Below are 27,333 nucleotides of genomic sequence, written 5' to 3' on the forward strand. Positions count from 1 at the left end.
AAAGTTCCCAGTAATCATACATGCAGGGCAGGACTGGGGGGAGACATGGATGGTGGCACAGGAGGAGGGGGATATAAAGTTCCCAGTAATCATACATGCAGGGCAGGACTAGGGGGAGACATGGATGGCGGCACAGGAGGAGGGGGATATAAAGTTCCCAGTAATCATACATGCAGGACAGGACTAGGGGGAGACATGGATGATGGCACAGGAGGAGGGGGATATAAAGTTCCCAGTAATCATACATGCAGGGCAGGACTAGGGGGAGACATGGATGGTGGCACAGGAGGAGGGGGATATAAAGTTCCCAGTAATCATACATGCAGGACAGGACTAGGGGGAGACATGGTTGATGGCACAGGAGGAGGGGGGTATAGTTCCCAGTAATCATACATGCAGGACAGGACTAGGGGGAGACATGGATGATGGCACAGGAGGAGGGGGATATAAAGTTCCCAGTAATCATACATGAAGGACAGGACTAGGGGGGAGACATGGATGATGGCACAGGAGGAGGGGAAAATAAAGTTCCCAGTAATCATACATGCAGGACAGGACTAGGGGGAGACATGGATGATGGCACAGGAGGAGGGGATATAAAGTTCCCAGTAATCATACATGCAGGGCAGGACTAGGGGGAGACATGGATGGTGGCACAGGAGGAGGGGGATATAAAGTTCCCAGTAATCATACATGCAGGGCAGGACTAGGGGGAGACATGGATGGTGGCACAGGAGGAGGGGGATATAAAGTTCCCAGTAATCATACATGCAGGACAGGACTAGGGGGAAACATGGATGATGGCACAGGAGGAGGGGGGTATAGTTCCCAGTAATCATACATGCAGGACAGGACTAGGGGGAGACATGGATGATGGCACAGGAGGAGGGGGATATAAAGTTCCCAGTAATCATACATGCAGGGCAGGACTAGGGGGAGACCTGGATGATGGCACAGGAGGAGGGGGATATAAAGTTCCCAGTAATCATACATGCAGGGCAGGACTAGGGGGAGACCTGGATGATGGCACAGGAGGAGGGGGATATAAAGTTCCCAGTAATCATACATGCAGGGCAGGACTAGGGGGAGACCTGGATGATGGCACAGGAGGAGGGGGGTATAAAGTTCCCAGTAATCATACATGCAGGACAGGACTAGGGGGAGACATGGATGATGGCACAGGAGGAGGGGGATATAAAGTTCCCAGTAATCATACATGCAGGGCAGGAGTAGGGGGAGACCTGGATGATGGCACAGGAGGAGGGGGGTATGGTTCCCAGTAATCATACATGCAGGGCTGGACTAGGGGGAGACATGGATGATGGCACAGGAGGAGGGGGATATAAAGTTCCCATTAATTATACATGCAGGGCAGGACTAGGGGGAGACATGGATGATGGCACAGGAGGAGGGGGGTATAGTTCCCAGTAATCATACATGCAGGGCAGGACTAGGGGGAGACCTGGATGGTGGCACAGGAGGAGGGGGGTATAAAGTTCCCAGTAATCATACATGCAGGACAGGACTAGGGGGAGACATGGATGATGGCACAGGAGGAGGGGGGTATAGTTCCCAGTAATCATACATGCAGGGCAGGACTAGGGGGAGACATGGATGATGGCACAGGAGGAGGGGGATATAAAGTTCCCAGTAATCATACATGCAGGGCAGGACTAGGGGGAGACCTGGATGGTGGCACAGGAGGAGGGGGGTATAAAGTTCCCAGTAATCATACATGCAGGACAGGACTAGGGGGAGACATGGATGATGGCACAGGAGGAGGGGGGTATAGTTCCCAGTAATCATACATGCAGGACAGGACTAGGGGGAGACATGGATGATGGCACAGGAGGAGGGGGGTATAGTTCCCAGTAATCATACATGCAGGACAGGACTAGGGGGAGACATGGATGATGGCACAGGAGGAGGGGATATAAAGTTCCTAGTAATCATACATGCAGGGCAGGACTAGGGGGAGACATGGATGATGGCACAGGAGGAGGGGGTATAGTTCCCAGTAATCATACATGCAGGACAGGACTAGGGGGAGACATGGATGATGGCACAGGAGGAGGGGGATATAAAGTTCCCAGTAATCATACATGCAGGGCAGGACTAGGGGGAGACATGGATGGTGGCACAGGAGGAGGGGGATATAAAGTTCCCAGTAATCATACATGCAGGGCAGGAGTAGGGGGAGACATGGATGATGGCACAGGAGGAGGGGAATAAAGTTCCCAGTAATCATACATGAAGGACAGGACTAGGGGGAGACATGGATGATGGCACAGGAGGAGGGGGATATAAAGTTCCTAGTAATCATACATGCAGGACAGGACTAGGGGGAGACATGGATGATGGCACAGGAGGAGGGGGATATAAAGTTCCCAGTAATCATACATGCAGGGCAGGACTAGGGGGAGACATGGATGGTGGCACAGGAGGAGGGGGATATAAAGTTCCTAGTAATCATACATGCAGGGCAGGACTAGGGGGAGACATGGATGGTGGCACAGGAGGAGGGGGATAAAGTTCCTAGTAATCATACATGCAGGACAGGACTAGGGGGAGACATGGATGATGGCACAGGAGGAGGGGGATATAAAGTTCCCAGTAATCATACATGCAGGACAGGACTAGGGGGAGACATGGATGATGGCACAGGAGGAGGGGGATATAAAGTTCCCAGTAATCATACATGCAGGACAGGACTAGGGGGAGACATGGATGATGGCACAGGAGGAGGGGATATAAAGTTCCCAGTAATCATACATGCAGGGCAGGACTAGGGGGAGACATGGATGATGGCACAGGAGGAGGGGGGTATAGTTCCCAGTAATCATACATGCAGGGCAGGACTAGGGGGAGACATGGATGATGGCACAGGAGGAGGGGGGTATAGTTCCCAGTAATCATACATGCAGGGCTGGACTAGGGGGAGACATGGATGATGGCACAGGAGGAGGGGGATATAAAGTTCCCAGTAATCATACATGAAGGACAGGAGTAGGGGGAGACATGGATGATGGCACAGGAGGAGGGGGATATAGTTCCCAGTAATCATACATGCAGGACAGGACTAGGGGGAGACATGGATGGTGGCACAGGAGGAGGGGGATATAAAGTTCCCAGTAATCATACATGCAGGACAGGACTAGGGGGAGACCTGGATGATGGCACAGGAGGAGGGGGATATAAAGTTCCCAGTAATCATACATGCAGGACAGGACTAGGGGGAGACATGGATGATGGCACAGGAGGAGGGGGTATAGTTCCCAGTAATCATACATGCAGGGCAGGACTAGGGGGAGACCTGGATGATGGCACAGGAGGGGGATATAAAGTTCCCAGTAATCATACATGCAGGACAGGACTAGGGGGAGACATGGATGATGGCACAGGAGGAGGGGGATATAAAGTTCCCAGTAATCATACATGCAGGACAGGACTAGGGGGAGACATGGATGATGGCACAGGAGGAGGGGGGTATAAAGTTCCCAGTAATCATACATGCAGGACAGGACTAGGGGGAGACATGGATGATGGCACAGGAGGAGGGGGATATAAAGTTCCCAGTAATCATACATGCAGGGCTGGACTAGGGGGAGACATGGATGATGGCACAGGAGGAGGGGGATATAAAGTTCCCAGTAATCATACATGAAGGACAGGAGTAGGGGGAGACATGGATGATGGCACAGGAGGAGGGGGATATAGTTCCCAGTAATCATACATGCAGGACAGGACTAGGGGGAGACATGGATGGTGGCACAGGAGGAGGGGGATATAAAGTTCCCAGTAATCATACATGCAGGACAGGACTAGGGGGAGACATGGATGATGGCACAGGAGGAGGGGGGTATAAAGTTCCCAGTAATCATACATGCAGGACAGGACTAGGGGGAGACATGGATGATGGCACAGGAGGAGGGGGATATAGAGTTCCCAGTAATCATACATGCAGGACAGGACTAGGGGGAGACATGGATGATGGCACAGGAGGGGGATATAAAGTTCCCAGTAATCATACATGCAGGACAGGACTAGGGGGAGACATGGATGATGGCACAGGAGGAGGGGGATATAAAGTTCCCAGTAATCATACATGCAGGACAGGACTAGGGGGAGACATGGATGATGGCACAGGAGGAGGGGGATATAAAGTTCCCAGTAATCATACATGCAGGGCAGGACTAGAGGGAGACCTGGATGATGGCACAGGAGGGGGATATAAAGTTCCCAGTAATCATACATGCAGGACAGGACTAGGGGGAGACATGGATGATGGCACAGGAGGAGGGGGATATAAAGTTCCCAGTAATCATACATGCAGGACAGGACTAGGGGGAGACATGGATGATGGCACAGGAGGAGGGGGGTATAAAGTTCCCAGTAATCATACATGCAGGACAGGACTAGGGGGAGACCTGGATGATGGCACAGGAGGAGGGGGATATAAAGTTCCCAGTAATCATACATGCAGGGCAGGACTAGGGGGAGACCTGGATGATGGCACAGGAGGAGGGGGGTATAAAGTTCCCAGTAATCATACATGCAGGGCAGGAGTAGGGGGAGACATGGATGATGGCACAGGAGGAGGGGGGTATAGTTCCCAGTAATCATACCTGAAGGACAGGACTAGGGGGAGACCTGGATGATGGCACAGGAGGAGGGGGATATAAAGTTCCCAGTAATCATACATGCAGGACAGGACTAGGGGTAGACATGGATGATGGCACAGGAGGAGGGGAATAAAGTTCCCAGTAATCATACATGCAGGGCAGGACTAGGGGGAGGCATGGATGATGGCACAGGAGGAGGGGGATATAAAGTTCCCAGTAATCATACATGCAGGGCAGGACTAGGGGGAGACATGGATGATGGCACAGGAGGAGGGGGGTATAAAGTTCCCAGTAATCATACATGAAGGACAGGACTAGGGGGAGACATGGATGGTGGCACAGGAGGAGGGGGATATAAAGTTCCCATTAATCATACATGCAGGGCAGGACTAGGGGGAGACATGGATGATGGCACAGGAGGAGGGGGGTATAGTTCCCAGTAATCATACATGAAGGACAGGACTAGGGGGAGACATGGATGATGGCACAGGAGGAGGGGGATAAAGTTCCCAGTAATCATACATGCAGGGCAGGACAAGGGGAGACATGGATGATGTCACAGGAGGAGGGGGATATAGTTCCCAGTAATCATACATGCAGGGCAGGACTAGGGGGAGACATGGATGATGGCACAGGAGGAGGGGGATATAGTTCCCAGTAATCATACATGCAGGGCAGGACTAGGGGGAGACATGGATGATGGCACAGGAGGAGGGGGATATAAAGTTCCCAGTAATCATACATGCAGGGCAGGAGTAGGGGGAGACATGGATGATGGCACAGGAGGAGGGGGATATAAAGTTCCCAGTAATCATACATGAAGGACAGGACTAGGGGGAGACATGGATGATGGCACAGGAGGAGGGGGATAAAGTTCCCAGTAATCATACATGCAGGGCAGGACAAGGGGAGACATGGATGATGTCACAGGAGGAGGGGGATATAGTTCCCAGTAATCATACATGCAGGGCAGGACTAGGGGGAGACATGGATGATGGCACAGGAGGAGGGGGATATAGTTCCCAGTAATCATACATGCAGGGCAGGACTAGGGGGAGACATGGATGATGGCACAGGAGGAGGGGGATATAAAGTTCCCAGTAATCATACATGCAGGGCAGGAGTAGGGGGAGACATGGATGATGGCACAGGAGGAGGGGGATATAAAGTTCCCAGTAATCATACATGAAGGACAGGACTAGGGGGAGACATGGATGATGGCACAGGAGGAGGGGGATATAGTTCCCAGTTATCAAACATGCAGGACAGGACTAGGGGGAGACATGGATGATGGCACAGGAGGAGGGGGATATAAAGTTCCCAGTAATTATACATGCAGGACAGGACTAGGGGGAGACATGGATGATGGCACAGGAGGAGGGGGATATAAAGTTCCCAGTAATCATACATGCAGGGCAGGACTAGGGGGAGACATGGATGATGGCACAGGAGGAGGGGGATATAAAGTTCCCAGTAATCATACATGCAGGGCAGGAGTAGGGGGAGACATGGATGATGGCACAGGAGGAGGGGGATATAAAGTTCCCAGTAATCATACATGAAGGACAGGACTAGGGGGAGACATGGATGGTGGCACAGGAGGAGGGGGATATAAAGTTCCCAGTAATCATACATGCAGGGCAGGACTAGGGGGAGACATGGATGATGGCACAGGAGGAGGGGGGATATAAAGTTCCCAGTAATCATACATGAAGGACAGGACTAGGGGGAGACATGGATGGTGGCACAGGAGGAGGTGGATATAAAGTTCCCAGTAATCATACATGCAGGGCAGGAGTAGGGGGAGACATGGATGATGGCACAGGAGGAGGGGGATATAAAGTTCCCAGTAATCATACATGAAGGACAGGACTAGGGGGAGACATGGATGGTGGCACAGGAGGAGGTGGATATAAAGTTCCCAGTAATCATACATGCAGGGCAGGAGTAGGGGGAGACATGGATGATGGCACAGGAGGAGGGGGATATAAAGTTCCCAGTAATCATACATGAAGGACAGGAGTAGGGGTAGACATGGATGATGGCACAGGAGGAGGGGGATATAAAGTTCCCAGTAATCATACATGAAGGACAGGACTAGGGGGAGACATGGATGATGGCACAGGAGGAGGGGGATAAAGTTCCCAGTAATCATACATGCAGGGCAGGACTAGGGGGAGACATGGATGATGGCACAGGAGGAGGGGGATATAGTTCCCAGTAATCATACATGCAGGGCAGGACTAGGGGGAGACATGGATGATGGCGCAGGAGGAGGGGGATAAAGTTCCCAGTAATCATACATGCAGGACAGGACTAGGGGGAGACATGGATGATGGCACAGGAGGAGAGGGATATAAAGTTCCCAGTAATCATACATGAAGGACAGGACTAGGGGGAGACATGGATGATGGCACAGGAGGAGGGGGATATAGTTCCCAGTTATCATACATGCAGGACAGGACTAGGGGGAGACATGGATGATGGCACAGGAGGAGGGGGATAAAGTTCCCAGTAATCATACATGCAGGGCAGGACTAGGGGGAGACATGGATGATGGCACAGGAGGAGGGGGATATAGTTCCCAGTAATCATACATGCAGGGCAGGACTAGGGGGAGACATGGATGATGGCACAGGAGGAGGGGGATAAAGTTCCCAGTAATCATACATGCAGGACAGGACTAGGGGGAGACATGGATGATGGCACAGGAGGAGGGGGATATAAAGTTCCCAGTAATCATACATGAAGGACAGGACTAGGGGGAGACATGGATGATGGCACAGGAGGAGGGGGATATAAAGTTCCCAGTAATCATACATGCAGGGCAGGACTAGGGGGAGACATGGATGATGGCACAGGAGGGGGATATAAAGTTCCCAGTAATCATACATGCAGGACAGGACTAGGGGGAGACATGGATGATGGCACAGAAGGAGGGGGATATAAAGTTCCCAGTAATCATACATGCAGGGCAGGACTAGGGGGAGGCATGGATGATGGCACAGGAGGAGGGGGATATAGTTCCCAGTTATCATACATGCAGGACAGGACTAGGGGGAGACATGGATGATGGCACAGGAGGAGGGGGATATAAAGTTCCCAGTAATCATACATGAAGGACAGGACTAGGGGGAGACATGGATGATGGCACAGGAGGAGGGGGATATAAAGTTCCCAGTAATCATACATGCAGGGCTGGACTAGGGGGAGACATGGATGATGGCACAGGAGGAGGGGGATATAAAGTTCCCAGTAATCATACATGCAGGACAGGACTAGGGGGAGACATGGATGATGGCACAGAAGGAGGGGGATATAAAGTTCCCAGTAATCATACATGCAGGGCAGGACTAGGGGGAGGCATGGATGATGGCACAGGAGGAGGGGGATATAGTTCCCAGTTATCATACATGCAGGACAGGACTAGGGGGAGACATGGATGATGGCACAGGAGGAGGGGGATATAGTTCCCAGTAATCATACATGCAGGACAGGACTAGGGGGAGACATGGATGATGGCACAGGAGGAGGGGGATATAAAGTTCCCAGTAATCATACATGCAGGACAGGACTAGAGGGAGACATGGATGATGGCACAGGAGGAGGGGGATATAAAGTTCCCAGTAATCATACATGCAGGACAGGACTAGAGGGAGACATGGATGATGGCACAGGAGGAGGGGGATATAGTTCCCAGTACTCATACATGCAGGACAGGACTAGAGGGAGACATGGATGATGGCACAGGAGGAGGGGGATATAAAGTTCCCAGTAATCATACATGCAGGGCAGGACTAGGGGGAGACATGGATGATGGCACAGGAGGAGGGGGATATAAAGTTCCCAGTAATCATACATGAAGGACAGGACTAGGGGGAGACATGGATGATGGCACAGGAGGAGGGGGATATAAAGTTCCCAGTAATCATACATGAAGGACAGGACTAGGGGGAGACATGGATGATGGCACAGGAGGAGGGGGATATAGTTCCCAGTACTCATACATGCAGGACAGGACTAGGGGGAGGCATGGATGATGGCACAGGAGGAGGGGGATATAGTTCCCAGTAATCATACATGCAGGACAGGACTAGGGGGAGACATGGATGGTGGCACAGGAGGAGGGGGATATAGTTCCCAGTAATCATACATGCAGGACAGGACTAGGGGGAGACATGGATGATGGCACAGGAGGAGGGGGATATAGTTCCCAGTACTCATACATGCAGGACAGGACTAGGGGGAGGCATGGATGATGGCACAGGAGGAGGGGGGTATAGTTCCCAGTAATCATACATGCAGGGCAGGACTAGGGGGAGACATGGATGATGGCACAGGAGGAGGGGGATATAGTTCCCAGTAATCATACATGCAGGGCAGGACTAGGGGGAGGCATGGATGATGGCACAGGAGGAGGGGGATATAAAGTTCCCAGTAATCATACATGCAGGGCAGGACTAGGGGGAGACATGGATGATGGCACAGGAGGAGGGGGGTATAAAGTTCCCAGTAATCATACACGAAGGACAGGACTAGGGGGAGACATGGATGATGGCACAGGAGGAGGGGGATATAGTTCCCAGTACTCATACATGCAGGGCAGGACTAGGGGGAGGCATGGATGATGACACAGGAGGAGGGGGGTATAGTTCCCAGTAATCATACATGCAGGGCAGGACTAGGGGGAGACATGGATGATGGCACAGGAGGAGGGGGATATAAAGTTCCCAGTAATCATACACGAAGGACAGGACTAGGGGGAGACATGGATGATGGCACAGGAGGAGGGGGATATAGTTCCCAGTACTCATACATGCAGGGCAGGACTAGGGGGAGGCATGGATGATGGCACAGGAGGAGGGGGGTATAGTTCCCAGTAATCATACATGCAGGGCAGGACTAGGGGGAGGCATGGATGATGGCACAGGAGGAGGGGGGTATAGTTCCCAGTAATCATACATGCAGGGCAGGACTAGGGGGAGACATGGATGGTGGCACAGGAGGAGGGGGGTATAGTTCCCAGTAATCATACATGCAGGGCAGGACTAGGGGGAGGCATGGATGATGGCACAGGAGGAGGGGGGTATAGTTCCCAGTAATCATACATGCAGGGCAGGACTAGGGGGAGACATGGATGGTGGCACAGGAGGAGGGGGGTATAGTTCCCAGTAATCATACATGCAGGGCAGGACTAGGGGGAGACATGGATGGTGGCACAGGAGGAGGGGGGTATAAAGTTCCCAGTAATCATACATGCAGGGCAGGACTAGGGGGAGGCATGGATGATGGCACAGGAGGAGGGGGATATAGTTCCCAGTAATCATACATGCAGGGCAGGACTAGGGGAGACATGGATGATGGCACAGGAGGAGGGGGGTATAGTTCCCAGTAATCATACATGCAGGGCAGGACTAGGGGGAGACATGGATGATGGCACAGGAGGAGGGGGATATAAAGTTCCCAGTAATCATACATGCAGGACAGGACTAGGGGGAGACATGGATGATGGCACAGGAGGAGGGGGATATAAAGTTCCCAGTAATCATACATGCAGGGCAGGACTAGGGAGAGGCATGGATGATGGCACAGGAGGAGGGGGATATAAAGTTCCCAGTAATCATACATGCAGGACAGGACTAGGGGGAGACATGGATGATGGCACAGGAGGAGGGGGATATAAAGTTCCCAGTAATCATACATGCAGGGCAGGACTAGGGAGAGGCATGGGTGATGAGCCCATAGTTACCTATCCTGACACCACATACATGTGCTCGCTGCTCGGACAGGATGTCGCCGATCGGCGGTCCCCACTCTTCCTGCCCCTGGATTCCTGCTCCCTCGTTAGTCTCTATGACTCTGGGGCCCCTCTGGTCCACTCTCTGTGGCCCCTAGAAGTAACGTTATCTTTCCCGTCGCCGTGAGCGCCCAGAACATCGGATCCGGCGGTCTTGCAGCGCCCTCTAGTGGTCACCCGTGGCAGCGACATATTTACAGTGAGACGTTACTTATGATTTATTTATCGTGTTCACAACACTACAATGATACTAGATACTTAGTTATCCAGCTCTGCGCGGTCGAGGAATCTCGCAACCGTCGGCGGAAGGTACAAATGAAGGCAATTTGGCCCGTGAGCTCAGGTTCAGACGCCAGTGACGTCATGCACCCCAGACTTAGAAATGGTGCGGAGCCCGACGTAAGGCAGCGTCAGCCAATCAGCGGGGTGGGCGGGGCCTGCTGGCACGGGAGAAAAGGCGCTGCCCTCCTAATGAATGTGTGCCGCTATCGGTCTCCTATCGGTGAGTGCTGGGGGCCGCGTTCCATCCCTGCATGAGTTGCGGCTGTGTAACAGCAGCGGGGCCTGGAATATAATAGTGGAGTCCACCGCAGAGCCTCGCTTAGCCCGGAGCATGCTGGGAGAGCACTTATCCGAGCACGTTGCCTCATTAGTCAGGAAACATTTCCTAAATAATGACTTGTATATAAGGCAAAATGGAAAAGAGGAAAACCAACCCTGCTTCCTCCACCCCCTAATAGCCGGGCGTGTCTCACCGTATTTCTCCAACACCTATGAGATGGTGGAGAGGGAAATAAAACTACACCCAGTGGAAGTCACCGGTAACGTTACTACTAATGGGCGTGTGGTGTGCGTGACATGGTCAGACACATCCTGGGTAAAGTGCCGCTGTCAGCAGGATTGTGCACAGTAACCTACAGACAGTGTCAGGTCAGCGCCGTTATACTGATACCTGGTGATGAGATCTGTCTTGTGGTTGTTGTGTAGTCTGTATTTTCACTTAATGATATGCTCGTGCTCTGGCGCAGGCTGTATGTGGGGCTCTGCTTACATATTCATCAGTATGGCTTCTGACAAGTCACTGATCCCGCACTGACCTGCCCCCGAGATTACATAATGAATACCATCACATACTGAATAAAAATCGCGTCTGCAGGCGGGTGCCGGCTGTGGCCCCTGCGCTGAGGCATAATCGCATGGTTATTGTGCACATAATCCCTTTTGCTTATTTTAATTCAGCGAGGGGAAAAAAAAGTAAATTTGAAAAAGCGCCCACACAGTAGCAGCTCTCAGTGTGCATAGAGATCTGATAGGTGCTACTGTGTGCACGCTTTTTCAAATTGACTTTTTTTTCCCCTCGCTCAATTAAAATAAGCAAAAGGGATTGAGTGCACAATAACCATGCGATTATGCCTCAGCGCAGGGGCCACGGCCGGCACCCGCCTGCAGACGCGATTTTTATTTTTTATTCAGTATGTGATGGTATTCATTATGTAATCTAGGGGGCAGGTCAGTGACGGAGAAGTCTGCATTATGAATACCTAATCAGTGCACCACATGAAGGTCGCCCCAGAGCACGAGCATATCATTAACTCAAAACTGAAAATAAAGATTAAAGAACTACCACAAGACGGATTTCATCACCAGGTATCATTGTAATCCGTATAACTGGGCTGACCTGACGCTGTTGGTTACTGTGCACAATCCTGCTGACAGGGGCACTTTAATTTATGAAGGAGGGCCTCTGCAACTCACAAATCTTAAGTGGACAATGTAAGAACTGCCAAAAATTAGAAGGCAGGGGGACTCCGTTACTCCCTGTATCAGACATAACGGAGGACCTCATATACATTCTGTTATAATTGTAAGGTAGTGGAACTCCTAAACTCATAAAGCCTAAACGCCTATGCACTAAATAAGTTGTCCACTACATGGACAACTTCTCATACCCCTCACTTGACCCCTGTCACGGTGTCCTTCTCTGGTATCACACAATCAACAGAGCGAGCGAAGAGTGAACAATTCCAAGACCTTTATTCAGGCAAAAATACGAAAAGGTCCATATTCAGTCCACCACACAAAGGATAAGATAGTCCAGAATAAGAATGCAGTCCAGTATCAGGATAAAATGTCCAGGGAACGAGATTCCAAAACTCTAGCATCCAGAGGATAAAAAATGGGTCCTTCTCTCTGAAATGCAGCCTTTTCACCATCTTGTCTCTACCGGAACTGACTTATCCAGCTGCTGTTCTTTCCCCCACCCCCTTCCTTGTCCAGGGGTAGTCAAACAAGTTACCTCCCAGAGGAGAACAAAAGGCCTTAGGGATTAATGCACTACAGGGGGTCATCAAGAGACAGATACAGTGAGGCTGTAGACTTACAATGTAATAAGAAAAACACTATGAAAATAACTGGAATTGTTAAAAATAGGAATATACAAAAAATGACATCCACATAACATATCACACCATCACAACCCCTCCCCCCCCCCCATAATAAGTGAGCACGCCATGAGGTCTACACAGACCTCTGGCCTGCTCACTTTAGTCCATATTGCTCAGTTATTTATAGTTCCTTGTACAGTGGCAGGGGTAGGTCGGCCTGGGGAGCCTATGGTTCTTCTTGTCGAGACAGTCCATCGGCGTTCTGGTGTTGGCTTCCCCGCTTGTATTGGATGGAGAAGCTGTAGGGTTGTAAGGACAAGCTCCACCGCAGCAATCTTCCATTGTCCCCTGATACGCGATTCAGCCATGTGAGGGGGTTGTGGTCCGTAACAATCGTAAAGTCTCTGCCATACAAGTAGGGCTGCAATTTTTTTTAGCGCCCATACGATGGCAAGGCACTCCTTTTCAATAGTGGCATAGGCAACTTCCCGATCCAGTAGTTTCCGACTAGCAAAAGCAACAGGATGTTCTCCGGCGGCGTTCACTTGGCTAAGTACTGCTCCAATCCCAAAGGTGGATGCATCTGTCTGCACGAGGAACCTGTGTTTATAATCCGGGGCAGCCAAGACAGGAGCAGTGACGAGGGCAGTCTTTAACGCTGAAAAGGCATCCTCGCATGCCGTCGTCCATGTCACATTCCTAGGCATGTTCTTGCGGGTCAGGTCGGTTAGGGGCTTGGCCAAGGTGCTGAAGTTAGAAACAAATTTGCGATAGTAACCAGCAGTTCCTAAAAACGCAAGTACCTGCTTTTTAGTCTGGGGTCTACACCAGTTGCTAATGGCTTCCACCTTGGCAGGCTCTGGCCTTAGTGTCCCACCCCCTACTCCATGCCCGAGGTACTGCACCTCAGCCATCCCTATTTGGCACTTATCAGGGCGAATGGTCAGTCCTGCAGTAAGGATACAGTCCAGCACTATGCCCAAGTGTTTAAGATGTTCCTCCCAGGTTGTGCTAAAAATGGCGATGTCGTCTAAGTAAGCACAGGCAAAGTCCTGACATTGTTGTAACAGTCGATCCACCAGTCTCTGGAAAGTAGCGGGGGCAGTTTTCATCCCAAAGGGCATTCCCAGGAACTCATAAAGCCCAAATGGAGTAATGAAGGCTGAGCGCTCCCGAGCGTCCTCCGTTAGGGGTATCTGCCAGTACCCCTTGCTCAAGTCTAACGTAGTCACAAATTGGGCACTGGCCAGACGATCCAATAGATCATCAATCCTGGGCATGAGATAAGCATCACTCTTGGTGGCATCATTTAGTCATCTGTAATCAACGCAGAATCGTGTTGTACCATCCTTCTTGGGGACCAGGACGACAGGAGAGGCCCAAGAACTGTGAGATGGCTGAATAACTCCCAGTTGTTTCATCTCCTCTAGTTCGTTCTTTATCATGCCTTGAACAGCCTCTGGAACCCGGTAGGCAGCCTGCTGGATGGGGCGTTGTCCGGGGGTTTCCACATGGTGACTGGTGAGAGTAGTCTTCCCCGGCTTTGAGGAGAAAGCAGCAGCCCTAGGCCTTAGTACGGCGACAATATCGTCCTTTTGTATATCCGATAAATGGGAGCCCAGGGGCACTTGTTCCAGTGATCCTCCCGCTTGGGCAACCTGGAGGAGATCTGGGAGATACTCGTCGTCGGCGGTATCAATAGGGGGGTGGCAGACAGCTAGAACAGGCAGAGATCGGTCATGGTAGTCTTTCAGCATGTTAATGTGGACGGTTTTCTGTCGTCGACCACTAGAGTCCAGGGCAATAACATAGTGTCATTAATTTTCTTGACAACCTGATAAGGGCCTTCCCACACTGGTTAAAGCTTGTTGGCAGGGGAAGCAGTAATCATGAGCACTTGCTGTCCTTCCATAAATTCCCGGTTCCTGGCATTACGGTCATACCAGGTTTTTTGTCTGGACTGGGCCATTCGCTGATGCTCTTTAGCGAAGTTAGCTAGCTGGGTGAGACGGTCTCTGAGCTCTAGAACATAGGGAACGATGGGCATTCCGGTATCTGAGATGTCTCCCTCCAAATGTTCTTTCAGAAGAGTGAGAGGCCCACGGACCTTCCGGCTAAACAGTAGTTCGAAGGGAGAGAATCCTGTGGACTCTTGGGGAACCTCCCGATAGGCGAAGAGGAGATGTGGCAGGTACTTTTCCCAGTCTTTTTCAACGTCAACAAAAGCCCTGAGCATATTTTTTAGGGTTCCATTAAAGCGTTCACATAGTCCGTTGGTCTGCGGGTGGTATGGGGTGGTGCGAATGGCTCGAACACCACAGGTATGCCATAGGGACTGGACCAGATCTGACATGAACTGAGTGCCTTGATCCGACAATATTTCACTAGGAAACCCTACCCGGGTAAAGATGGTAACAAGGGCCTCGGCTACCTTTTACTGCTGTAATACTGGACAGGGCCACAGCTTCAGGATACCTAGTGGCATAATCCACGACGGTCAGGATATATTTTTTCCCTGACCTGCTGGGGTGGGCCAGAGGACCTATGATGTCGACGGCTACACGTTGAAATGGTTCCTCAATTATGGGCAGGGATTGCAGGGGTACCTTATGTCGAGCTCCTGGATGCCGCATTCGCTGGCACACATCGCAGGTGCGGCAATAATGGGCTACCGACTGCGAGACGCCCGGCCAGTAAAAACTTTGGGTGAGTCTCTTTTCAGTCCTTTTTCTCCCTTGATGCCCAGCCAAGGGGATGTCATGGGCCAGTTGAAGTAGCTGTGCCCTGTACTTCTGAGGGACAATGCGTTGCCTGGTCGTTGCGTTAGGGTTGCCCTGGTCACTGCCCTTTGTTACACGATAATACAGTCCGTTTTCTCGAGTGAAGCAATCCCCATTATCTCCCATGTGCCCAGTTTCTGCCTTTCGCCTGAGGGCTGCTAAGGTAGTGTCACCCTCTATTTCTCTCCTAAACTCCTCTCTGTCCCAAGACTCTCCCAATGTAGTAGCAGCGAAAGTATTGCTTACCGACTCTGATGCGGTTCGTGGTGGTTGCTCCCCGGTGGGGTCCGGATGACGTAGTGCTTGAAGGGCCTGTAGTCGGGTGACTGCTCCCACAAATTGGCACTGTAACTCCCCAATGTCGTTCCCAAGGAGGATATCTGCAGGAAGTCATCCCATAACTCCAATCCAACACAGTTTTTCTCCACAACCATAATCCAAACGCACAGAAGCTCGCTGTATATATTTGCGGGCACCGCCCGCCAGGACAATGGGAATTCCCGGACCCTGGTAAATTGCCTCGGGTCGAACCACACGGGGGTCAGCGATAGTCAAGAATGCCCCCGTGTCTCTAAATCCTGACACTTTGTACCCATCAATAAAGACATCCTGCAGGTGGCGTTGCCGTTGCTCTGAGTAGCTAAAGGACAGAGCCCGGAGTCCGTACACTGCAGGAGGGGTATCTATGGTGCCGTAGTCGGTGGTCCACTCTGGTGGGGGTGGTGGTAGCTCTTCCTCAGGTGTGGTGGAATGTACAAGATGCACTGGACGAGGTGGGGCTGCGTGGGGCTCCCTCCGAATCCTGGAGGGACAGCCAGACTGCAAATGTCCAGGTTGCCCACACCCATAACACCTCCTCTCTGTGATACCCCCAGGTCGTGGTCGGAACTGTTGGGGCCTAGGATTGTGAGGTGTGATTGTCATCGGCTTGCGACTAGGTGGAAGGGCAGATATAATTGGAGGGGGACGGGGCGCGGGAGCAGGCCGTGGTTCATTGTCCAGAAGCCTACTCCATTGCGGCCGGATAGTAAGGGCTTCATCGGCCAGGGCTGCAGCTCTATCCACGGTACACGGCGTGCGCTCCCGGACCCATTCCCGTACCTCTGCAGGGCACTTGGCAAGAAATTGTTCTATAAGGAACGCCTGTATAACATCTTCCACAGTAAAGGCGTTTTCTGCTTCCAGCCATCTCCGACATGCCTCGGACATCTTATGTGCATACATCCTAAATGATCCCCCCGTGGTGCATGGGAGGTCTCGGAACTTGGCCCTATGTGAGTCTGGGGTGATAGCATGGTAATCCAGGATAGTCCGCTTTACAATGTTATAATCCCGATTCCGCAGTTCATCAATGGTTCGGTAAGCCTCTGCCATGCTTCCGTTCAGGAGCCCCACTAACAAACGCATCCAGCTAGAGTGGGGCACCTCCATCTCAGCACACTGCTGCTCAAAGCCTTTGAAGAACCCCTCCACATCTCCAGAAGCCTCATCAAACGGCTTAAACTCTGTCCAGGTGATCCGTACAGGCTCCCGGATTGTTGGGGTTACACTCCACATTGCGTAACTCCCTTTTTCAAGCTCCATTGCTTCCTGTCTCCGCTGTGCCCGGCGGGCAGCCTCCTCCTTGTACTCCTGAGAGACGCCGGGGCCCAGAACCACCATCTCTTCTTCATACCACACCAACCACTGGCTTTTCTGGATGGGGATCCCTGTCTCCAGTGCTCGTCCTTCAGACATCTGGGAGGAGGTGGCCGGGCTAGCGTCCACCAGTAGCTCAATTAAGGCCTCTTTAGTCAGTCCCTGGTAGTTCAGGCCCAGGTCTCTGGCTCTCTCCTGTAAACTGCATACAGTCCAATTTCTGTACTCACTCTGTGGGTGGTTCTCCATTGGGTGATGCTCTGTTGATCCCACTGCTGCCACCAGTTGTCACGGGGTCCTTCTCTGGTATCACACAATCAACAGAGCGAGCAAAGAGTGAACAATTCCAAGACCTTTATTCAGGCAAAAATACGAAAAGGTCCATATTCAGTCCACCACACAAAGGATAAGATAGTCCAGAATAAGAATGCAGTCCAGTATCAGGATAAAATGTCCAGGGAAACGAGATTCCAAAACACTCTAGCACCAGAGGATAATAATGGATCCTTCTCTCTGAAAATGCAGCCTTTTCACCATCTTGTCTCTACCGGAACTGACTTGTTGTCCAGCTGCTGTTCTTTCCCCCAACCCCTTCCTTGTCCAGGGGTAGTCAAACAAGTTACCTCCCAGAGGAGAACAAAAGGCCTTAGGGATTAATGCACTACAGGGGGTCATCAAGAGACAGATACAGTGAGGCTGTAGACTTACAATGTAATAAGAAAAACACTATGAAAATATCTGGAATTGTTAAAAATAGGAATATACAAAAAAAGACATCCACATAACATATCACACCATCACAGCCCCCATAAAATAATAAAGCCTTTACTCCCCTCCCGTGCTAGGCCGTTTCCGTGGTGTCAGCCTCCTTCTTTCCAAGGGCTCCCGTGCTGTGTCACTGTCCTCACCTCCTCTCAAATTGAGCAGGAAAAGGAAGTCTGAGATCAACTGCAGCCAGGACTTCCTCTTCATCTTTGATTTGTCCAAAGGCGAGGACAGTGACGTCGGTGCTGATTGGGCGTCAAGTGTCATAACAGCACCAGAGCCCTGAGACCATGAGTGGCGAAACGGCGCCAGCTAGGGAGGCAAGTATAAACTTTATTTAAAAGGGGCCAAACATTTGGATCAAGAACGTGTTTTTCTGGTAGTGGACAACCCCTTTAAGTGCAAGTGCTGAAAGATATATACCCCGGTGGGGGAGTATATGAGTGTGTGTGTGTATATATATCTACATCTCTATCCCTCATACACATCCTCTAAAAAATTACGAGTGAGGGCCTCATTATGACCCTGTTGAGAAGGTGGAGGAGGACAAGAAAAAGAAGAAACCATGAACCGTATACCCTTTTTTGGGTGGGAAGGGGTGCATGGAAATGCACCAGAAAAAAAACCCTTTAACCATTGAATGTCATCATTTGACATTGAACTCTGCGTGTATCATCAGCAGCATGTCCACTTCCTCATTCCTTACTGTACTTCTTTTGTATTTTGAAGGGCGCCTGTCACCAGAAATAAAGCTGTTAACCTGCAGATTCTACACATATATGCAGGTTGACAGCATTATGATGCTGTCCAGCGACCGCATGCAGCTGAACGCAGCAGTGGAGAAAATGATCCTCATTCTCGCCGCCAGCATTCGGTATTCAGTCATAGGAGTGAGGACGGCGTCGGTTCAGTCACCACTCTGAGAATGTAAAGCCAGTATCAGTCATGGCAGCGACTGAACCGGTGCTGCCGCGCCCCCGGTATTGCCGGTGAGATCACTTCACCCTGTCATATTTCAGGAGGCTGCAGTCAGGTAGGACTGAACAACCCCTTTATGCTATGTCCCTGCCACGGGAAATACGCATGTGTAATGCCTGTGTATTTCCCGAGATAAACTAGCGTTTTCCAACCATAATTAGCTTGCAGAATACTAGCATTTTCCAAGCGATCTGTAGCATTGCTTGGAAAACTGACAGGTTTGTCACACTCGTCAAACATAGTGTTTGACTAGTGTGACCAACTTTTTACTATTGAGGCTGCCTATGCGGCATCAATAGTAAAAAGATATAAAGTTAAAAAAAATAAAAAATCGTGTTTTTCTCACCTTCCGGGGTCCCGCGCAGCGTTCCCGATCCTCGCGATGCTCCCGGCAAGTCCCGTTCCCAGATATGCCTTGCGACAATGACCTTTGATGACGTAGTGGTCTCACGATACCGCGACTTCATCAAAGGTCGTTGTTGCAAGGCATCACTGGGAACAGAAGTTTTGCGGGAGCATCGCTGAGGCCTGGGGATGCGCGGGGGACGCCAGAAGGTGAGAAAAACATGATTTTTTATTTTAATTTTTTTTTTTTTTTTTACAGGGATATGGAACCCAGATGAATAAACACACACATAAAAAGCGAGCTGAAAAAAAAAAAGCCCTAGCCAGCTCACCAACCACAGCCGGAGCACGGAACCTCGTCTGGATCCAAACGACAGTTGATTGTAGAAAAAAAAAAAAAAAGTTCCAGCTTTAAGGGCAATGACTTTTATCATGCCACATTTTTTTCGAAAAAGTAGCTGGAACATCTTATGGTCTGCCAAAAATCCACAAAGCTGAAAAAAATTCCCCCAATGAGACCAATCGTGTCAGGAATTGGCTCATCAAATGAGCATCTTTGTGAATGGGCAGATTCTCTGCTCCAACCTTTAATACGGGATTTACCAGGTTACCTTAAAGATTCCAAAGATATTCTGGCTACTTTTTTGTAAAAAAAGTGGCATGATAATTACATGTGGCTGAGTTGTGATGTTATATCGTTGTATTCTGCACAGTTTAGCCATGGAAGCGTTAAAGTGTTCTCTAGCCATTTGAGTAATTATTCGGAAGATCTAATTAATTTTTTGTTACAGGTGGTTTATTTTCTTTTGAAACACAATTTTTTTTCATTCGATGGTACAATTTATTTGCAGAAATCAGGAGTCCCTATGGGAGCGAAATACTCGCCATCGCTCGACAATTTAACAATGGCGTATTGGGAAAAACAATTTATATATTCGGTGGAAAATCCATTTGTGCAGAGCATTAACTGGTATGGTAGATTCAATGATGATACCCTGATCATTTGGGAGGGGGATGTGTCTGCCATACCAGTTTTCGTGGAATATCTCAATTCTAATACATACAACATAAAATTTACCTACAAAAACGGATAAAGCTCATATCTTTTTTAGATCTAGAACTATGGGGAATTGAAGGACAAAATATTATGTCCAATACGTACTTGCAAACCTATTTCAGGGAACACAATATTGCATGCACGCAGTGGACATTCTAAACATGTAATCAGGTCTATTCCCACAGGTGAACATATAAGATTAAAAAGAAACTGCACGGATAATCAAACTAAAAATAAAGAATTTGCTGAATTGCATAAAAAACTGAAAAAACGCGGTTATCCAAACTGGATGTTGGAAAGAGCGGAGAGGATTGCAGAGAAAAAGGACAGACCAGACTTATCAGTACCAAAAGAAAATCATGAAACTAAAAGTCATATAAATAAGAAAAACCTTTCTTAGTCTGTAATATAGCCTTCAATTTGATAAAATAAAATAAACAAATTTAAAAAAATCTACCAGTTCTGTACGAGGATGACGTTTTGTCAAACATTTTAGAATCGGGTACTAATTTCATTGCTAGACGTGCTCCAACTATTGGGGATTTGGATTCTCTGAGTTTTTTCTCATCAGCACCTGTTATAAATAACTAGTTGAAAACCACAGGTTTTTTCAAGTGTTGTTCAGAAAAGTGCAAATATGCACATAAAACAAATAAGTTCTATAATTCAGACGATACTCAAACATTTAGCATTAAACAGTTTATTAACTGCAATACTGAAAAGGTGGTATATAAAATATATTGCGATAAATGCAATTTGTCATATATAGGTTGCACAACAAGAAAGTTAAAAACTCATATTTTAGAGCATATCAGGGACGTGGAAAACAATAATACAAATATGCGCAATATATCCATGGCCTCTAAACATTTCCTGACACAACATAATGGTAATTTAGAATCTATGTCAATTGTTGGAATAGAATGTGTTAAAAGCTCCAAACGTGGAGGAGATGGGGGGAAAAAAAAGGCTTCTCACAAGAGAAGCATTCTGGATCTTATATTTAGGCTCTAGATATCTCAGCGGTTTAAACAAAAGAAACAAAATCGTGTAGTATTAATTATTTCTGTATTTTAATATATGTTAAATTTGTTTCTGTTTTGTATTTTAATAAATTAGTATAACGCAATCTTGCATTATGTAGACAAATGCGTGCAGGACCTGTCAATTTAATCATGTGACTGCAGTTGTCATTTCTGTTGGTCCTTGAAAAATATAACACTTGCGTCATGTCACTAATTTTTCAGCTGTGAAAAAGATCCACTAAGGATCGAAACGCGTAGCTGATTCAGTGCCCCACACACATCGATTTGCAGATGGGGAGAAAGCTGTATATGGAATTTTATATCTATATTTTGGAATAAAAAGTTGTTGTCCTGGAAGCTTGAACTTTTTTTTTTTCTAAAATATGGAACCCAGAGCCTGGAGGAGAATCTCCTCTCCTCCAGGCCCTGGGTACCGTCCGCACATTTTCCGCTTACTTTGCGCATGGTGAGCATAGCTGCATGCGGAAAGTAAGCGGAACAATGCATTCCTATGTGTGCGGAATTCCCGCGATTCCGCACAAAGAATGGGCATGCTTCGTATTTTTCCGTGATGCGATTTTGCCGCGGAAAAATCCGCAGCATTAGCACAGCATGTGCGGAATGCCATTGAATTCAGTGGGCTGCTTATTTATGTGTTTTTGTGGGCAAAAAACGCGGCAAAAATGTAAAAAATCCGCGGAAATTCCGGACGTGTGCACACAGCCTTAGGCTGGGATCACACATCACATGCCTAGTCTCGCATGTTAATACCCGGCACTGCCGCCGGCACTCAGGAGCAGAATGTGCGGTTCCATGTATTGCTATGCAGCCCCACACTCAGAACTGAGTGCCAGGTATTAAGATGTGAGACTCGGCCGTGTGTGATCCTGGCCTTAAAGAGACATTGTCAGCACAGAATGACTGTTCAAACTAAGTCCCGCCGCACGGTGCTTCACAGTGGAGCCGATCATTTAACTACACCTTCCCACCTGCTTGTTTCCCATCTTTCTCCACCCCCTTTTCTTTGACTGACAGCTCTGTCTTCATTGAGCCAGCCAGGGAAGGATGGAGATAAATGGAAACCAGTCAGGTGGTAAGGCACATTTTTACATGATTGACCGTACCATACTGTACCGACTGCCTGTACTTGGATCGGAATAACTAACTTTCATCCTTTGCTGAAATAGAATGGCAGTCAGTGCACATACTTAACTACTACTCCATTCATTCCCAGTGGGACTGCTGGGGATACAAGTTTCCCAATCTGCAAATTGGTCCTGGTCCCAGAAGTTAGACCCTCTCCAATCAATAAGTAATCAGTTATATTTTGAGTACAGTAATAACTTGTTTTTACCTTGGGGATCTGGACATTTTATATTTTTGTGGTGAAAAACATTCTTAAATTTGATTTATTAAAAAAAATTGTCACCTTATTCTGAGATTCAAAGTTTTGTTTTTTTGTTTTTCTTTCTTTCTTTCTTTCTTTCTTTCTTTCTTTCTTTCTTTCTTTCTTTCTTTCTTTCTTTCTTTCTTTCTTTCTGTTTTTTTGCACCATGAGCTGACATTTTAAGGTATGTTTTTGATCACTTTTTAGTGCATTTTTGGGGGTAAATATGGAGACCAAAAAACTGGCAGTTATGGTGTTCATATGGTTCAAGTAACTTTGTATTGTTTTAGTACTTTTTTGAACATGACACAGTCTCCTCAACATAAAACATAATGCGTCTTATGTTGGTTGCCAGTCTATAGAGCAGGCTCATCTGAGCTTTCATTATAGCTGACATCTGCCTGTAACTGCAGCGGCCAGAGTATACTACGATTGCTGTAGTTAAACCACCTATATGCCGCTGTCAGTTTCTGCCAGTTCCAGTAAATGACATCTGTGCCGATGCACACGGTCACTTGCTCCCTACGATCCAGGCTTTCAAGGGCATGCTGAAGGACCCCCTTCTTGGTCCCCTTATGAAGCCCAGCCTGTGGATGGACTTCATAGAAGAATGTCTTTTTCACTAGGTACTACAATACTGTAGTGCAGTATAAGCAATCCCAGGTTCAGCTACGGACTAAAATAAAGTAAAAAATATTTTTTTACGGCCTTCCGACACCGGGTGTCATAATACGCTGATGTCAGACTTCCTACCTTTGATTTGGGCTCCGGTAGTGAGCCCACATCTTTCCCGGCACATGTCAGCTGTTTTGAACAGCTTCGGTGTGCCTGGAACACCCACGGGTGGAATCACGATCCCCCCCCCCCCCGCTGCTGTTAACCCACTAAATGCCGCTGTCAAACTTTGGCAGCAGCATTTAACACGTGCTTCCAGCAAGCTCGCCGGAAATCCGCCCATTGTTGACCCCGTCACATGATCGCGGGTCACCAATGGGTTGGCATGACAACCAGATGTCTTCTATGGTTGTCACTGCCGGATTTCTATGAGTCCCGCCCGATGGTCGGCGCTCATAGCAAGTCAGCAGTTCTGCTTCATACAGGTGATCTGATCATCGCCTGTATGTAGCAGAGCCGATCGGATTATGGCAGCTTCTAGTCTCCCATGGAGATTATTGAAGCATGCCAAAAATTTTAAAAAATATATAAAAGTTCAAATCGCTCCCCTTTCACCCCATTCAAAATAAAACAATAAAAAAATCAAACACGTATTTAAACAACCCGATCGCTAACAGGAGATCAAAAGATCGTATCTGCACTAAAATGGTATCATTAAATGAAGGTAGTGCTGAAGAAGGCTTTAGAAAGGGCGGAAAGGGAACTCAAAGTTAATCCTTCAGTGTAGAGTCAGAAGAGGCTCAAGGAAGCTCAGGAAGGACTCAACAAACTATATATAAAGAGAGTAGAGAGGAAAAGAGCTTTCCAGAAGGCACAATTCTACGATAAGGGTGAGAGGGTGGGGCATTTTCTATCAGTACAGTAGTGGTGGCAGCACAGAGGGAATCCTCATTTGTGTACAAGTTGAAAACGGAGGTGGTGAATACGGAGGTTATACTGGAAGATTTTAGACGGTTTTATGAGCAGCTATATTCTTCTGAGTCGGGAGCCTCATCAGCAGAGATGGAAGGGTTTCTTGGGGCCGTGGGACTCCCTAGGATTGCAGAAAGTGACAGGAGGAGACTGGAAGAGCCTGTAACACAGGAGGAGGTTGAAACAGCTATAATGTCTATGGCCGGGCTCACACTAACCGGCGCAAAATACGGTTAGTATTTTACATGCGTAATGCGGATGAATTGCCCCTAAACAGTGCTCCGTATGTCATCCGTAATCAAGGTGTGGTCGCGTATTTTGCGCATGTCAGCATCCGTATGTAATCCGTATGGCGCGATTTTCTCGCAGGCTTGCAAAATGGACATATAATGGAGCCCTATGACAGGGTTTCTAACAGAAACCAAAGAATAGATATAGACACATAGAATGCGCATATAGAATACATATATATATATATGTGTATATATCTATTCTTTCGTTTCTTTATTAAAACTGTCAGTGTGAGTTTACTGTATAGCGCACTGAATTGCCGGTTTTGCTAAAAGACATCTGGTGCGTATTTCTCGCAAGTCACATGTGTGGTCCGTGTGTAATCCGTATTTTTTGCGCACCCATAGACTTGCATTGGCGTACTACGGCCGTAGTACGCTGACAATCGCAACATGCTGCAATTGGCACGGAGCGTAGAATACGGATGAGAAATATGCGGCTGGTGTGAGGGACCCCATAGAGAATCATTGGTCCGTGTCTAATGCGTGCTTTTAGCGCCTCTCACTCGGCCGTATTCCTCGCCAGTGTGACCCCGGCCTATGACAAATAATAGGGCTCTGGGGGCGGACGGACTCCCGGGTGAGATCTATAAACAGGTGGTTGAGATGGTAGCACCTAGACTAAGGCTATGTGCCCACGTTGCGTGTTAAAACGCACACTAAAAACCGGACTCCTTCCCAGAAATCGCGCGTTTTTTCCGCGCGATTTCACCGCGATTCTGTTCGCGATTTTGCCGCGATTTTCTCAAGTACTTTCCAAGCGATTTGAAGCATCGCTTGGAAAGTGACAGGTTGGTCACACTCGTCAAACATAGTGTTTGACAAGTGTGACCAGGTTTTTACTATTGAGGCTGCCTATGCGGCATCAATAGTAAAAGATAAAATGTTAAAAATGATAATAAAAAATCGGGGTATATTTACCTTCCGACGTCCCGCGCTGCCATCCCGGGCCACAGCGTTCCCAGGAATGCCTTGCGAGACCTGTGATGACGTTGGTCTCGCGTTACTATAGCGATCTCGCGAGACCACGTCATTACAGGACCTTGCCGCAAGGCATTACTGGGAACGCTTAGGCCGGGAATGCAGCGCGGGACGTCGGAAGGTAAATATACCCCGATTTTTTTATTTTTATTCTTTTTTTTACAGGGGGATGGTACCCAGGGCCTGGAGGACAGTCTCCTCTCCTCCACACCGTGGGTACCAACCGCACATGAGACGCTTAACTTCCCGCATGGTGGGCATAGCCACATGCGGGAAGTAAGCGATTCTCATGCATTCCTATGGGTGCGGAATCGCAGCAATTCTTTGCGATTCCGCACAAAAATCACCCATCTCTATGCATCATATTGCTTCATAATACCTCTGTGCATCATAGTACTTGGGTGCATCCGCATCATATTGTTTCATAGTGCCCCTGTGCATCATACTGCCTCTATGCATCATAGTGCACTATGAAGCACTATGATGCAATATGATGTACAGGCACCATGAGGCACAGACAGACTATGGCCATACACTGAATAGTACATCTCAATTGTCAGAGTAACCCCACCTGAAGACGCTAATTAATAAGCCACAGCTGGAGGGCAGTCTTCATGGAGACAATGTGTTGCGTTAACACCACGTGTCCTCCTATGGATGGAGTAGTTAAGGCCTGTTTCACACATCAGTTTTTTGCTTCAGATAAAATCCGCTAAAATGGCGGCCAACGGATCCGTTCTTGGACTGATGACAACGTTTGTCACCGGACCGTTATTTTAACGGATCCGTCGAAGGAAGAATTTTAAAGGAACCGCTGCCTGGGGAGGAGAGAGAGAGAGAATTTTTTCGCCGCCAGGCCAGAGTTTAGGGTTAAATTTCCGAGCGAGCCAAATCCTCCGGGCATGTGCAATGTCAAATGCGGATCCGGCCGCCGAAAAAAAGTTGCATGGTCCGTTCAGGCATGTCGGCGGATGCCAAAATTTTGGCGGATCCGCGAAAAACCGGCTCGAACGGATGGCCATCCGTCAAGATCCACCGGTAATGCAACTCAATGGGAAAAAAACGGATCCGTCAAGCAAAATGGCAGATCCGTTTTTTTTTGCACAACGGCGGATTTTGGCGGATTTCAAAAAACTGATGTGTGAAACAGGCCTAAGATACAAAAAACATGAAACACTTGTTTATTAAACCGAAAAATGGAAACATGCTTCACAAAAGTCACTCAGAAGCCCAATCATAAGGCCCTGTGCAGACATGATATGCAACTAACTGAAGTCAAATCATAAGATGTAGCCCGGACATATGGCCTTACTACAGCCTAGAGGTCCAAAGCTTAGCTGCGTATATGTGAAATGAAACCTCAGCATGAAAGGCTCTACGCCCAACTTCAGCACAAAGGCATGAGGCTAGTGTCAGCCCATAGACCTAGGCCATCAACACAACATTCCACCGTGCATTTGCCTGTGCTAGCTCCACACCCGCTAGAAAAACGGGGGGAGTTGGTAATGCCGAGAGCCCACCATGGAGGGATGCGGCATCACGTCACTAATGCATTGCTGCCGATGCACGGGCTGGCTGTTGGCTGAGGGACCTCTCTGAGAGGTGTCGGCCACGGACCGCTTGACGGGGAAGGCCAAGACCCCCTGAGTCCGTGTGGTACCGCGACTGATGGCTGAGGGACCTTTACCCAGAGAGGT

At 48.8% G+C, this 27,333-nt stretch overlaps 2 protein-coding genes across 6 annotated transcripts in view; one reads left to right on the plus strand and one right to left on the minus strand.

Annotated features, from left to right (window-relative positions):
* LOC141074239 (uncharacterized) overlaps positions 1-10,746 on the minus strand; it is an 86,205-nt gene extending 75,459 nt beyond the window's left edge. Inside the window, exon 1 of one of the 2 annotated variants that reach the window (XM_073561838.1) lies at positions 10,391-10,746. Coding sequence is in view for 1 of the 2 variants with exons in the window: in XM_073561837.1 (XP_073417938.1) it covers positions 10,372-10,388 (17 nt within the window). In the remaining variant the exon portion in view is untranslated. Of the gene's footprint in view, positions 1-10,371 lie in introns of both variants that reach the window. The other variant, XM_073561837.1, reaches the window with a different exon arrangement.
* Positions 10,747-10,768: 22 nt separating this feature from the next.
* LOC141074249 (gastrula zinc finger protein XlCGF66.1-like) overlaps positions 10,769-27,333 on the plus strand; it is a 38,670-nt gene continuing 22,105 nt past the window's right edge. The window contains exon 1 of one of the 4 annotated variants that reach the window (XM_073561863.1): positions 10,769-10,921. In XM_073561863.1, the coding sequence (XP_073417964.1) occupies positions 10,783-10,921 (139 nt within the window). In that variant the 5' untranslated portion in view covers positions 10,769-10,782. Of the gene's footprint in view, positions 10,922-11,115; positions 11,241-27,333 lie in introns of those variants that run through there. The other 3 variants (XM_073561864.1, XM_073561866.1, XM_073561865.1) reach the window with 3 other exon arrangements.

Source organism: Dendrobates tinctorius, unplaced genomic scaffold (genome assembly GCF_039654945.1).
Source record: "Dendrobates tinctorius isolate UK_male_01 unplaced genomic scaffold, ASM3965494v1 ptg000331l, whole genome shotgun sequence".
Lineage (NCBI taxonomy): Eukaryota > Metazoa > Chordata > Amphibia > Anura > Dendrobatidae > Dendrobates > Dendrobates tinctorius.